The sequence below is a fragment of the Mauremys mutica genome, chromosome 3 (genome assembly GCF_020497125.1).
Source record: "Mauremys mutica isolate MM-2020 ecotype Southern chromosome 3, ASM2049712v1, whole genome shotgun sequence".
In the NCBI taxonomy this organism is placed as follows: Eukaryota; Metazoa; Chordata; order Testudines; family Geoemydidae; genus Mauremys; species Mauremys mutica.
In genome coordinates this window covers 139,358,817-139,373,642 of record NC_059074.1, presented here as the reverse complement: position 1 = coordinate 139,373,642, position 14,826 = coordinate 139,358,817, and the positions used below count along the sequence as shown (strand labels likewise).

General features: G+C 45.8%; 2 protein-coding genes across 17 annotated transcripts in view; one reads left to right on the top strand and one right to left on the bottom strand.

Moving 5' to 3' along the window:
- Positions 1-4,626, bottom strand: part of SDCCAG8 (SHH signaling and ciliogenesis regulator SDCCAG8) — a 152,454-nt gene extending 147,828 nt beyond the window's left edge. For 4 of the 8 annotated variants that reach the window (XM_045008480.1, XM_045008478.1, XM_045008477.1 and 1 more), the window contains exon 1: positions 3,852-4,057. In XM_045008480.1, coding sequence (XP_044864415.1) covers positions 3,852-3,906 — 55 coding nt within the window. In that variant the 5' untranslated portion in view covers positions 3,907-4,057. Of the gene's footprint in view, positions 1-3,851; positions 4,062-4,269 lie in introns of those variants that run through there. The other 4 variants (XM_045008474.1, XM_045008482.1, XM_045008476.1 and 1 more) reach the window with 3 other exon arrangements.
- A 43-nt stretch (positions 4,627-4,669) lies between these two features.
- The window catches only part of CEP170 (centrosomal protein 170), a 199,841-nt gene continuing 189,684 nt past the window's right edge, over positions 4,670-14,826 (top strand). For 7 of the 9 annotated variants that reach the window (XM_045008472.1, XM_045008469.1, XM_045008468.1 and 4 more), the window contains exon 1: positions 4,671-4,929. The gene's annotated coding sequence lies outside the window, so the exon portion shown is untranslated. Of the gene's footprint in view, positions 4,930-14,826 lie in introns of all 9 variants that reach the window. The other 2 variants (XM_045008470.1, XM_045008473.1) reach the window with 2 other exon arrangements.

Sequence of the window (14,826 nt, the reverse complement as noted above, 5' to 3'; positions counted from 1 at the left end):
ACATAGTTAGCAAGCTGCAACTACTGTTCCTTTGGAAAAAGTAGGCCTGTCTGTGAGTGTTCAGTGGATAAGGGTCTGGACGCTACACACGTACACACCAACCCTCAAGTCCTTAGTATTCTATCACTAACCTGCACAGAGGCAGCAAAGTCTACGAAGCCTGGAAGGTAGTGCTTATGTTGCCAGAGGCTGGTGATTTCAGGGAGCTAAAACAAGCTCACTCAGACAAGACTCTTTCACACTAAAGGCAGGAGGTGGTGAGGTGCCTCACAACCATGCGTACCCCTGCAAAGCATCACAGGACAATGTCCTAGGAAAGGTACCATTACACCATCTTATAAATCTTGTATCAGAGGGGTAGCCGTGTTAGTCTGGATCTGTAAAAGCAGCAAAGAGTCCTGTGGCATCTTATAGACTAAGACGTACTGGAGCATGAGCTTTCGTGGGTGAATACTACTTCGTGGATGCACCCACAAAAGCTCATGCTCCAATACGTCTGTTAGTCTATAAGGTGCCACAGGACTTTTTGCTGCTTTTATAAATCTTGGTAATGCTCAGGAGATTATTGATAGCATTTGACATGTAGGGTGAGCAAACTGCATTAGGGCAACTAATGGGAGCCATGTGTCTATTATTTGTCACCCAGGCTCACAGGGTTCAGAATTCATAAACAGAAACGAGTATTTCTCCATGGTACTCCAAGGCCTGATTGACCACTTTGGCTAGTTCATAAACATCAATGCAGTGTGCAGGGCCGGCCTTAAGGAAAATGGTGCCCTGGGCAAACTTGTATTTTGGCACACGTATACCAATCACCTCTGGCCCCACAGGTTCCCTGAGCTTTTCCCCTCACCCCCATAATCTCTAGGCTCTGCTGCCTCACCCCAGTGTTTAACGTATTAAAAGGTTATTTTGGGCTCCCTTAAAATCTGTATACACATCAAACATGCCAATTCAACTGTTCAGTCATGCACAAGAATCTCCAAATCCAACACTCTTTTGTTCCCCACATCCAACCCTACCCCCTCTGCAGCCAGCTCCATGCACCTGAAGGTGGGACCACAAACAGCTTCCACATGCTCTCCTTATTCCTCCCTGCCAACTTGAGGCTTCCTGTCTCTCCCCCATACCAAGAGGAGCCGCTGTGGGTTCCAGCAGGAAGGCATAACAAGCAGAGTGGGATCCAACCACACTCCCTCCATACAGGAGCCCCTGCCTCCCTCAACCCCATGTCTTGTTCTTTGGCTCAGATGTTTCTAGGGCCCAGAGAGGAGCTGATGGGATCCAGCAGAAGGACTTGACAGGTGGATCAGGACCCAAGTGCTGGCTGAAGTCCCAGCTGTATGAGGTAGTCACTGCTGCATGGTCAGGGAATGTCAGTGTGCACACCAAATTGGACTGGCATTGTGACCTGGCACATGAGGTCACAACACTCCTGAAATTTGGCCCAGCTGCCCCTCCATCTATACAGAGGGGTAGCTGGGCCATATTGCAGTGGCATTGTGACTCTGTGCACTAAGTGCTGGAGGGTGCCACTCCGGGCTGGATTTCAGGTGCTGACGCGCACACACTCCCCCACCACCACTCCAGCAGCACCATACCCCTGCCCTCTCAGTTGCATGGGCCTCTGTGCATCTACATAGGCTATTCACCTGCTAATGCTTTTATGGCATCATTAATGATCTGGAGGATAGCATGGACTGCACTCTCAGCAAGTTTGCAGATGACACTAAACTGGGAGGAGTGGTAGATATGCTGGAGGGTAGGGTTAGGATACAGAGGGACCTAGACAAAGTAGAGGACTGGGCCAAAAGAAACCTGATGAGGTTCAACAAGGACAAGTGCAGAGTCCTGCACTTAGGATGGAAGAATCCCATGCACTGTTACAGACTAGGGACCAAATGGCTAGGCAGCACTTCTGCAGAAAAGGACCTAGGGGTTACAGTGGACGAGAAGCTGGATATGAGTCAGTGTGCCTTTGTTGCCAAGAAGGCTAATGGCATTTTGGGCTGTATAAGTAGGGGCATTGCCAGCAGATCGAGGGACGTGATCATTCCCCTCTGTTTGACATTGGTGAGGCCTCATCTGGAGTACTGTCTCCAGTTTTGGGCCCCACACTACAAGAAGGATGTGGAACAACTGGAAAGAGTCCAGCGGAGGGCAACAAAAATGATTAGGGGGCTGGAGCACACGACTTATGAGGAGAAGCTGAGGGAACTGGGATTGCTTAGTCTGCAGAAGAGAAGAATGAGGCGGGATTTGATAGCTGCTTTCAACTACCTGAAAGGGGGTTCCAAAGAGGATGGATCTAGACTGTCCTCAGTGGTAGCAGATGACAGAACAAGGAATAATGGTCTCAAGTTGCAGTGGGGGAGGTTTAGGTTGGATATTAGGAAAAACTTTTTCACTCTGAGAGTGGTGAAGCACTGGAATGGGTTACCTAGGGAGGTGGTGGAATCTCCTTCCTTAGAGGTTTTTAAGGTCAGGCTTGACAAAACCCTGGCTGGGATGATTTAGTTGGGAATTGGTCCTGCTTTGAGCAGGGGTTGGACTAGATGACCTCCTGAGGTCCCTTCCAACCCTGATATTCTATGATTCTATGTGTCCACACTAGAGGAGTTGCATCATTTTAATTACCTAAAGTGGTAAAAACCTGTGTGTGTATACAAGAAGGCCTCACACTGCAACTGATATACGATTAAGTGTTTAATTTCAGTGGCATGTATTACATTTAGAGCTGGTTGAAAATTTTCAAATGTCAAAACTTCCCATTTTAGGAGGAAAACAATTGAAATCTTCACTTTCTCCCCAAACCAACTTAACTGTATTGTAGATTGGACTGCTCAAAAACTCCACTCCTCTACAGTACAGATACTCAGGTTGTTCAAGCCCCTTAGCGAGAAGGGTATGTCTACACTGGAAACTTCAAAGCGCTGCTGCGGGAACGCTCCTGTGGCAGCGCTTGAAGTGCGAGTGTGGTTGCGCATGAGTGCTGGGAGAGAGCTCTCCCAACGTTCCTGATAATCCAGCTCCACAAGGGGATTAGCTCCGAGCACTGGGAGCCTGTCTACACTAGTGCTTTAAAGTGCTCAGACTTGCTGTGCTCAGGGGGGTGATTTTTCTCCGGATAGGTAGAATGCACATCTGAATCTACAGTAAACTGTGGTTTTGATCTGAGGTGCTGGTGCTACTGGAGCTTCCAAAGTGTTAAAGAAAGGGTGAGGGGGAGTGAAGCAGCTGATTTGGAGCTGTCCCTCCTCTTCCCCAGTGAGATAGAGAGTAATGGGGATGTGGTGGAAGTCTGGCACTGACTCAGCCTCATAGTGGTGGGGAAGTATGTAGAATTATCTGAAAGCAGTGGGCCCAGGCACAGTGGAGCTCTCAGTCTGGTTCACTTGATTCAACTGGCTGGGATGGTTAAGACAGCATAAGGGGCATCAGCTCCGGTAATTCTACCCCACTGTAGTTCAAACTTGGGACGACACAGTGAGCAGAGAGGTGGAGAAGGCGGGGCAGCCCCAGGCAAAGAAGCCCCGTGGCACACTGTGGCGGGGCAGTGGCAGGAAAAGAGGTGGCACGCATAGGAGTGGTCCATGTTGTCAGCAGCCAGGTAGGTAGTGGAGAGCAGCCAGCACTGGGAGGCAGCGGGCCTCGTCAGGCACCGACTCAGCCGGCGGGGGAGTGGGCACTGCCAGGACTGGAGAAGGGGGCAGGCGGCATGGAGCAGTGCGGGCAGGATCAGTGCTGCACAGAGAGGGACAAGCGGCAGCACAGAGAGCGGCCCTAGGACGGGTCGGCGCGGGCGGGACGGGGGGCAGCGAGGCGGCAGCTGTCTCGGGGACCGCGCTCACCTCGAAGGCTTCTCTGATACCGCTCCAGGTCGGACTCCTCCCGGGCCTCCCGCATAGGGGCAGAGTCCGCGTCTCAGGCCGTGAGGCAACGCCCGCTCAGACTCCGGGCTCCAGCCTCTGCGCCCCTTCTCTGTATCCCGGAGAAGCGAGGAGCCGTCCCGAGCCTCCCGCTCCCGAGTCCTCCCCCCACAGCACTCGGGAGTTGTAGTTCCGTGTCGTTCACTGTCCCGCCCCCCAAACAGCCCGGGGCTCTTAGCAGAACTACAATTCCCACACGGCTATGCGGCACCCACCTCCCCTCCTGACCTCCCAAAGCAGTTTGGAAGCTTGTTGCTAACCAACTAGGAAACGGTCTCCTAGGCCCCCAGCGGAGCGAGTCACCCGCAGAGCTCCGCCCAGTAACACGGCACAGACTCACGTTGTGTCCTTCCAAAGACTACATCTCCCAACACGCAGCGCGCCATCCTCTGATCCCTGGGAATTGTAGTTCCCAGGGGCTACAACCTCCCCGAGTCTAGACGAGAGTTGCTGCATTCGGCTCGCTCCTTTGTATGCGGTCAGATCGCGCCTGCGCACTGCGCAACTGTTCCCCTCCAGCACATCTGTTTCTTTCCCCGCAGTGTCTGGGTGAAGCGCACGCGCAGTAATCTCGGGCAAGAGGGAATCCATGTTTTTCTCCTTCACGCTGTGCCCCTTGGTGTATGCGTAATGTGCGCCCGCTTCCAAGAGGAGTTTGCGCCTCCATTGTCTGGATGTGGCGCAAGCGCATTGAGAGTTCGCTGGGGCGTCCTCAATCGCCAGAGCGCCTGCGCAGTAATTCTCGGAGTCGGGACTCGGACTCCGTTTGCCCCTCCCCCCGCGCATTGTGTGTATGTGTTAGGGCGGCGCTTGCGCAGTGCCCGCGCCCCGCTCTGTGCCGTTAGCCGCTATGTTCAGGGAATAACGTTAGAGCGGTTGCTAGCGAGAGACCGACAGAGCCGGAGCCGGTGCGTCCCGCCCCCTGGCGACGAGGAGATGGCGGGTCAGTGAGCGGCGGCACTAGGGACACCCCTGCCCGGCGAGTCTCCTTCGCGGGGGGGTAAGTGATGATGCTCCTGCCCCAGTCCCCCCCCCCCGGTCTGAGCTGGGGCGCCGGGGGTTTGCACCGTCCGTCCCTGCGGCGTCCCGCCGTGCGCCTCCATGGCCGCCGCCCCCTCTGCCCTGCGAGGGGGTGTGCGGCTGGCGGTGCCCCAGCCTCCGAGCTGTCCGCCCGGGGACGGGCGGCTTGTTCCACGCGACCCCTCCCGGATTGCTGGCTGCTCTGCACCCTTCCCACCCGGCGGCCGCCGCCTTCCCCCGCGGCGCCCCGCCCATCAGCCCGCGCTGCCCACGGGCGAGCCCGAGCCGCCGGCCCACGCTGGATGCAGATGGAGCCGCTAAATCGCTTTCTTCCTCTCCCTGCCCGACACAGACGTGTCCCGCGGTGGGGGGAGGGAGGGAGGGAGACTTCCCTCTTCAGCTGCCGCCGCGGACACAGCCATCCCTTCCCGTCCTCGCTCACCTGGGACGGCGAGTCTCCTGCAGTGTGGGCTTATTGTTTATAGCCAGCGTCGTCTTATTTTTAAATCTCTCCTCCTCCGTTGACGGATTTTGTTGTTTCATCGAGTCCTTTTTATTTTTGAATCTCTCCCCGTTTCAAAACGCCCCCATAGTTGGAGTCCAGCAGCCCCTCCACTCCATAATTAGAAAAATGCAACTTTTCCTTTAATGTACGGGAAAGGGAAATGAGAGATCCCATTATTTCCCCGTTTCTTTGTCTATTTCCTTTCTCTCTTTTTCTTTCTCTCTATCTTGAGGTTTTTGATACGGTCTCTCTAATTGTTATTTGATATACATGGGTCCTTACAAATGTTTATCAGGAAAAGGTAAAATAATTTGCCTTTTGTGAAAGAAAATGTTGGAGTGGAAATGAATGGGTTACTAATATAACACAAAGCTGATGGCGCTTTTCAAATATAAAGCATTCTGTGGAAGAGGAAGCTGACTCGACTGAGAAGCAGATGACAGTTGTATGGATGAGCTTTATTTTGTGATCTCATCCATGCACTGCTTGGAGCCGGATGCTAGTGGTTCTGCAGTGAGAGCTGGGGGAAGGAGGAGGGATTCTGTTCAAAATTGTCTTCTGGTACATTTAGTATTCAGTCTATTCGTTGGCATCAGGAGGGGCTACTCTTGCATCTCTGAATCCAATCAGGGAAATGCCAAATGCATGAAGCACACACCACAGCCATTCAATGTAGTAGTATGTGTATAGACATTAGGAAGCTGACTCTCAGTGAAAGGTGAGAGCATGAAATCGTTGTTAGCTTATTGGACACTGTCTTAAATATTTTTTTTAATGACTTGACAACAGGCCACCTATTCTGTATGGATTTAAGGGGGAGCAGGAGAAGGTTGAGGAGTGTTTATGGTTAGATGAATTGAACATATGACATGCCTGTTTTAGATCTATAATCAAAAGATGATGTGATGGGGACTATCCACCAATATGTAAACTCTTTGTGAGTTAACCAGGCTCTCCTCGGTATGTGAAATTAAAGGTATTCATAAATATTCAACTACATTGATCATGTATCTTCGTGGAGTCCCATTCAAGTGAATGGGACTGTGCGCTGGCTCAGGATTTGCCATATAAAACAGTATGCAGAATCAGAGCCAACAATTGTAACAAAGTAATATGAACAAAAACAAAATGAAGAGTTCATGACTAAGTACAACTATTTTCCCATGGTTGAAGAGGAGCTCTGTGGAGATTGAAAGCACATCTTTCACAAGTTAGTCCAGTAAAAGATATTACCTTACCCACTTTGTTGCTCATGTTTTCACATGACTAATTTCCAGGTATTCATTGTGCGTAGGTGTTGGAGAACATATCTTTTCCAAAAGGGATGCTATTAACGTAAAATTTGATTGCTTTTAAAAAATGAGTTACAAACAGGTGCTCTTGAGTTTTTCTACCAATATTTATGTTTATGCAGTTGTACTTCCCTGTTTTTAAAAATGGTTGGTTTTTTTTCTTTGTTGCTCCATGAAAGGCTCACAGAAACAGGGGAAACTGACTAACTAGTGGGAAAATAGTGATGCTGAATATGCACAAAATGTTGTAAAAACTACAAAATAATCAAGCTGGAAAAAAAACCTTAAAGATTAGAGAAAAATATATTTATCTAGAAGTTACTTGGTAGGTAAAATATTTTCAGACTGTTGCTAGCTAAACTGTAAGTCATCTCTGTAAAAAACTTTATTGCAATTTCCATCTTTGGCTCTGATTTTTGTATCAAATATGCTGCATTTACAAGTTTCTTTTTGTTTTGTTTTGTTTTAAAGCTGCCAGCATTGCACACACAGGTTGGAATCTGAAAGCCAAGATGGGATTTCTTTCTTTCTTGTGCTTCATCACCAGTAATAGATTCTGCAGTTAGAATATAGCTATCAATTCTGATGATATATAAACCAGAAAATAATCCACTTCACTCACTCTCTTGGATCTAGAAAAGTCTACTTGCTCATTTGTGGTTGGGAAGTAGGACACGTCTCTTAGTAACTGGAACAAGGCCTAAACCATCAATATTTGCAGAATTTGATCTTTCATTTAAAATATTGTTTCTAGCCCTTATGGATGCAAATATAACTTATTTAATGTTAACTAATTCTGTGCTGAATCCCTGATTCTCTAAACAGATTGTTCCACTGCCACATTTGTTCCTCTTAGCTTTGGCAAGCAGAATGAAATTGAGATGAATATGACCAGTTTCACCGTAGTTCAGAATTCCCTTAGAAGCCGCAAAACTGACCAGATTTATATCTGTCTCTCTGTGTTACTATTGAGAAATCTACTAACAGCAGAGACAGGCATTGCAGCTGTTCATGAAGTAGGAGAATGAAAAGTTGCAGAATCCCTTACTTCTCTTTCTCAACAGCCATGGGGTTGTTAGAAGGACAGAATAGTAGAGAATGTCCCTTTGCAGAAACTGTTGCCTGGAGCAGTGAGAACCCTCACGCATTCCAGCAACTAGGAGACTGTTTAGGAATGGAGAGAAGAGAGAGAGCCTCATCTCTTCTTGGGGATTCTGATTTGTTAATCAGAAACTGGGAATAATAAAGGTGAAGTCCCCAAGAAATGTTTGAGTACAGCAACTGCTAGGAATTCCAGCATCCTCCTCTTCTCTAGCAGCAAAGGGGTTTATAGCAATGGTGCTAAACTTTGTCCCTTGATCTTACTTGTAGAGCTTTTTCCTGTCTTTTGTACTAGCCTCTGGCTATTAAGTTTCTGGTACATTTTTAAACCCTACCCTCATCCTGTAGCTGTATTGACCAGCATTTCTTTTTCTGCCTCATTCCATACATTTCATCAACAAATAAGGCAGGGGTTCTCAGACTTTTGTACTGGTGACCCCTTTCACATACCAAGCCTCTGAGTGCGACCCCCCCCCCCATATACATTAAAAACACTTGTTTATATATTTAACACCATTATAAATGCTGGACAAAGCAGCGTTTGGGGTGGAGGCTGACAGCTTGCAACCCCCCATGTAATAACCTCACAACCCCCGAGTGGTCCTGACCCCCAGTTTGAGAACCCCTGAAATAAGGCAAGGATCTTGTAGACAGTTGCCTCCTTCACTATGTTACAGTGATTCATCCGTAGAACTGAATGAGGTAGATGTCCGTGGAGGTGGAGGGGAATAGTATGTGATCATGTAATTAAAGACTGTATTATATCTTGACTTTAGTAAGGCTTTTAATACTGTCTCATATGACCGTCTCATAAACAAACCAGTGAAGTATAGCCTAGATGAACCGAATATGAGATGAGTGCACAACTGGCTGGAAAACCATACTTTGAGTAGTTATCAGCGGTTTTACAATTCAGGTGGAAGAACATATCAAGTGGGGTCCTGAGTCCAGTCCAGGGATCTGTCCTGAATCCAGTTCTATTCAATATCTTCATAACATGATTTAGACAATGGCATAGAGAGTATACTTATAAAGTTTGCAGACAATAGCAAGCTGTGCAGGGTTGCAAGTGCTTTGGAGGACAGGATTAGAATTCAGAGTAGTCTTGACAAACTGGAGAAATGATTTTAATTACGGTATATACTCAATCATAAGCCGGTTTGTTTGTAAGCCGATCCCTCCCCCTCCCCCAAGATGGATAAGTAAAAATGGAAATTTTTTATAACCAGTTCATAAGCCGACCCTATAATTCAGGGGTCAGCAAACTTTGGCTCCCGGGCCATCAGGATAAGCCACTGTGGGGCTGAGATGGTTTGTTTACTTCGAGCATCCACAGGCACTGAGGTAAACCTAAGTTAACAAAGTGTCCTGGTGCGCCAGCTGCTTACCCTGACGGGCTGGGACAGCAACTGGTGGGGAAATTTGGAGGGGGGAGGAGGAGAAGCTGGGAGTCAGGGGAGTAACCCCTGTGACCACCCCCCCACATGATCTCCCCCCCCTCCCCCCCGCCAGCCTCAGACCTCCACACTCTCCCCATACCATCCTTTCCCACCTTATCTGGGGAGGGCCGGGGAGGATGTCTCTGACCTGTCTGGAGCTGCTCCGGCAGGCTGGGCAGCACGGCCACAGCCTGCTCCGCCAGGCCAGACCGGGCAGTGCAGCTGCAGCATGGCCACAGCCTACTCTTGGGGGCAGGGCTGAGCGGCAAGGCTGCAGCCTGCCAGCCCCAGAGCAGCAGCTGCTTTGGAGGCTGGGGAGAGAGCAGCGTGGCCAGAAGCGGAGAGACTCTGGCCCCACCTCTTCCCTTCTGTCTGTGCTGGCTGTACTGCCTCTCCTTGCTCCCTCTGTTGGGGGGAAGGGCTGTGTCCCACCTCTCCCTCTCTATACCCGTTCATAAGCCGACCCCCTTCTCTAGTGCTTCCCTTTTTTACTAAAAAAATTCGGCTTATGAACGAGTATATACGGTAAATAGGATCAGAGAGGTAGCCGTGTTAGTCTGGATCTGTAAAAGCAGCAAAGAGTCCTGTGGCACCTTATAGACTAACAGATGTATTGGAGCATGAGCTTTCATGGGTGAATACCCACTTCGTCAGATGCATGTGGTAAATAGGATGAAATTCAATAAGGACAAATGCAAAGTACTACACTTTGGGAGGAATAATCAGTTGCGCACACATAAAATGCTAAATGACTGCCTACGAAGGGATGCTGCAGAAAAGGATTTTGGGATTATAGTGGATCACAAACTAAATGAGTCATTAATATAATATTGTTGCTAAAAAAAAAAAGAAGCAAACATAGTTCTCGGATGTATTAGCAGGAGGGTTGTAAGCAAGACAAGAGAAGTAATTCTTCCACTCTGCTCAGCAGTGATAAGGCCTCAGCTGGAGTATTGTGTCCAATACTTCAGGAAAGATGTGAACAGATTGGAGAAAGTCCAGAGAAGAGCAAGAAGAATGATTAAAGGTCTAGAAAGGTCTACGAGGAAAGATTGAAAAAAAAATGGGGTTGTTTAGTCTGTAGAAGAGAAGACTGAGCCCTGGTCTACACACAGCCCCGGGGTCGAACTAGGGTACGCGAATTCAGCTACGTGAATAACGTAGCTGAATTCGAACTACCCTAGTTCGAATGACTTACCCGTCCAGACGCCACGGAAGCGAACTCCGCGGCTCCAAGGTTGATTCCGCCAACTCCTCCTGCCGCGGTGGAGTACCGGAGTCGACCGCGGCGCTTCCGGAGTTCGAACTATCGCGTCTAGATCAGACGCGATAGTTCGAACTCCGAGAAGTCGAACTCGCCGCGTCGACCCGCGCGGTAAGTATAAACGTACCCTGAGAGTATATGTAAATCTTTGATACTTAAATGGTTGTTAAAGAGGAGATTGGTAATTTTGTTCTTCTTACCCACTGAGGACAGGACAAGAAGTAATGGGCTTAAATTGCAGCAAGGAAGATTCAGGTTAGACATTAGGAAAAATGTTCTTACTGTAGGGATAGCACTGAAACAAATTATCTAAGGAGGTTGAGGAATCTCTGTCATTGGAGGTTTTTAAAAACAGGTTAGACAAATACCTGTCAGAAATTGTCAAGATAATACTTGGTCCTGCCTCAGTGCAATGGATTGGACTAGATGACCTATCTGGGTCCCTTCCACTCCTACGTTTCTGTGATTCTATGAATTTACATGCACCGTGAGGCAAATTGAGGTTGCCCAGGCAACCTCAATTCTGACATTTCATAACTTTTGAGTACTTCACTTTGCATCCTTAATATTCTTTTATTGTAGTTTGTGTGTGTGTGTAAGTAATTGTGAACATACAGTAGATTTGTAGAGTTGAGGTTTATTTTCCGTTACAAACTCTAATTCACCCACCTACTCTTCAAAACTCCTCAAAAGACCATTTCTACTTTAAATCTGCGTTTATGGCCTGTGGCTAGAAGATACTTTTTAATGCAAATTAGAGGTAATTTGGACAAATTGTTTTTGACAGCTGAAATTTAGGAAAAACAGTTGTTAATCATGGTTTTGTTTTGTTTTTTTTAATTCATGTACAATTCTTTTTTTTTGTCACGTTTTATATCAAAAGCAACTTGTTCTAAAAACTTAGTAAGGGTTAGTCTCAATATACTGCAATGGCTTGCAAACTGGATTCGTTTTGATCTTGGGAAAGGCATCTTTGGCAAGATTAGTAAAGTCAAAGTATCCTGTCAGGCTTAGGGCTAGTCTACACTTACCGCGCGGGTCGACACGGTGAGTTCGACTTTCCGGAGTTCGAACTATCGCGTCTGATCTAGACGCGATAGTTCGAACTCCGGAAGCGCTAGTTCGAACTCCGGTACTCCACCTCGGCAGCTGGAGTTAGCAGAGTCGATCTTGGAGCCGCGGAGTTCGGTTCCGCGGCGTCTGGACGGGTACGTAGTTCGAACTAGGGTAGTTCGAATTCAGCTACGCTATTCACGTAGCTGAATTTGCGTACCCTAGTTCGACCCCCATTCTTAGTGTAGACCAGGCCTTAGACTGCCTTTTAAGAGGATGTCACATGACTAAGTAAGTTGCAGTCACACTATGTGTACTATCTACATAGACATTCAAATTAAGTGTGTTAGTCTAAGTATCTTAATCATTGACTAGCTGAGGGAGGAGCATTGTACAAGCATTTTGGGCTACATCTTCTAATTGGCCATAGTTACAAAGGGAGGAATCACAAAAACCTCACTTATTTTCATTTATAGTACATCTGATCATTCCATATCTGAAGCTATTGAGTTTTACACAAAGATGGCATCTGATATCAAAATTAGGGGTCTGGACTGTTGGATCTGTCATGATAGGCATTAATTTTGTTTGAATTAATTGCCAATGGCAGTGATGTTGGGTTCCTTAGGGAAATTGTCCAAATGGGGTGCCTTGAGCTAAGACAATGGCTCAGCTGAAACACATTTTTAAACAGCGTATATGTGGCATGTCTTTCACCTTAGGTGACAAGTAGCTTTGCAGAATTTGTTCTTTAATGTTTAGAGGGGTGATGTTGGACAGAACTCGCAGTCAGGCCAGATTGCTTAGTCTTACGGTACCTGTTGTTATATACATGGTTTCATGCTGGTGAGCATGTGCATACAGCTGAATTTACATCTTCATAAAGCTGAGCCACTCCTGGGAGCAACAGCAATAGAATAGCACAAAGAAAGCCTGGAATTTCTTAGTGTCTGCACATTGGGTCCCCAGTGGAAAATAACACTTGGTATCAGAGTGAATGTGGCCTGAAAAGCAATCCAATTACAGTATTTTCTCCACATGTTAGATGTGTGTGGTCTAGGATGTGGACCTCTAAAGCCCTTAGAATAAGGCCTTGATCCAAAAAGAAATGTATCTTTATAAAATAGATATTAAAAGAACAAAGAGTGAAAGGTGGGAGGGGGTGTTGCTCTGGGGCACAACTAATGTTATTTGGTTACCTTAACTGTGACTTTTCATATTTTAAATGTCTATTACCTTTAGAAACACAAGTCAACCCCCCCCCCCCCCCCCCCCCCCGGAGCACTGCTTTACCACGTTATATCCGAATTTGTGTTATATCGGGTGGCGTTATATCGGGGTAGAGGTGTATATCATGCTCAAAAAACAAATGTATATGTCTACCTTTCTTCTTTTGGTAATGCTTAAAAATACTGATGGTGTTTAAATAGTCTTTCTCCTAAACATCTCATTTTCTGTGGCTGTACTGAGGTCACAAGGCTAAATTTGGAACCTTGATCACTTCTTCTTTAACAGACATTTGTTATAAACACAGGATTATTACTTGTCCCTAGTCAAGCAGTAGAAAATGAGTTGTGTAGTATGTTTATCTTCAATAATAGTAGGGGAAATAGAGAAAAATGCTGGCAAAATAAGTTGGGTTTTGTTTTAAAAGATCTTTTCCATGTATGTTCCATTGGGGAAAGTCCCCCTTTGTCACCAGTTACTTTGTTTAGATCGTGCCATAGTAATTTCAGTGCATTCTTATTGTACAGTGCTTTAAGGAAAGCTCTTACATACATAAAAAGCTTCCAGTTAACATGAAAATATTTCTCATTCACCTATCACTGTAATATCTATAAGTATATTGCGGGTGTAGGAAAATAGAAATAAACACAACACCGTAATAGCGGGGGGTGGGGTGGGGGGAAGCTGTTGGGTTTAAGATTAAAATCTAAATTAGACACTTGCTCTTGTGACTGTAATTTTTTTGCCATTTGCCAAATTCTCATATGGTTAAAGACCTGTAAGCTAGTCAGACTGATTGTATCAAATTTGCAATGGTTTTTTTTAATACACTAATGTAGCTAGCACTTATAAAACTCCGTAAAGATGAAAATCACTGAGTAAGAATCACAGAAATTTATCACAATTATGCAGTCAGGGTTAATGAAACCATAACTGTAAATACTTATTTGTAAAAGTTAATTCAATCTCTTATACTTAGGTATTTAGGTTTTTATGTGAGTTGCAGAAAAATATTATCTTTCTTCATGATAGCCAAATACTGTTTTCTTTCTTAGAACATATATTTGTGGAGTTTGAAACCAGAAGGGTCCCTTATGTCATCTAATCTGACCTCCCAAATAACATAGGACATAGAATTTCACACAGTAATTCCTGCATCAACTGCATAACTTTGTGCTGAGTGAGAGTATACATTTTAGAAAGACACCTAGTCTTGATTTAAAGTCTCTAAGTGATGGAGGAATCCTCTTCATTTCATAAGTGGTTCCAAAGGTTAATAACTTTAACTTTTAAAAACATGTACCTTATTTCCAATCTCAATTTGTATAGCTTCAGCTTCCAACAATTAGATCTTGTTATACCTTTTTCTGCTAGATTAAAGAGCTGTCTTCTATCAGAATCATGTAGGTGCTCATAGACAATGATCAAGTCATCTATTAACCTTCTCTTAGACAAGATAAATAGATTGAGCTTCATAAATCGCATTTTAAGGTAGGTTTTCCAGACCTCAAATTGTTGTAACTCATCTGAGCTCTTTCTAATTTTTCAGTTTCCTTCTTTTGAAAGGAAAAGTAGTAGTTCAGTAATGATCTTTATCAGTGCCATGTTCAGTAATACCACTTTCTTACTGCTCCTTAATATTTCCCTGTTTATACATCCAAGTATTACATTAGCCGCCTTAGCCACAGCATCGCACTTGGAGCTTATGGTTAGTTGGTCATCCACCAAGACTCCTGAATACTAATGTATTAATCCTAATGTAATTTTGAATTAAGAAAATCTAATTAAAATGACACACACAAATTCTTAGCCGACTTGCCAGCTGAGACCACAAATTGAAATAGTCAGCCATAAAAGTATATAAATTGTTTTTTATGTTTGTAAACAAAAGCTCTATTTGGTTCTGGCTATTTGGTGTTTATGGTCTTAAAATTTTTATTGTTGAGTATCTTCCATGTTCAGGAGGAAAGTCCTGCAGGTTGCAGAAAGATGTTAA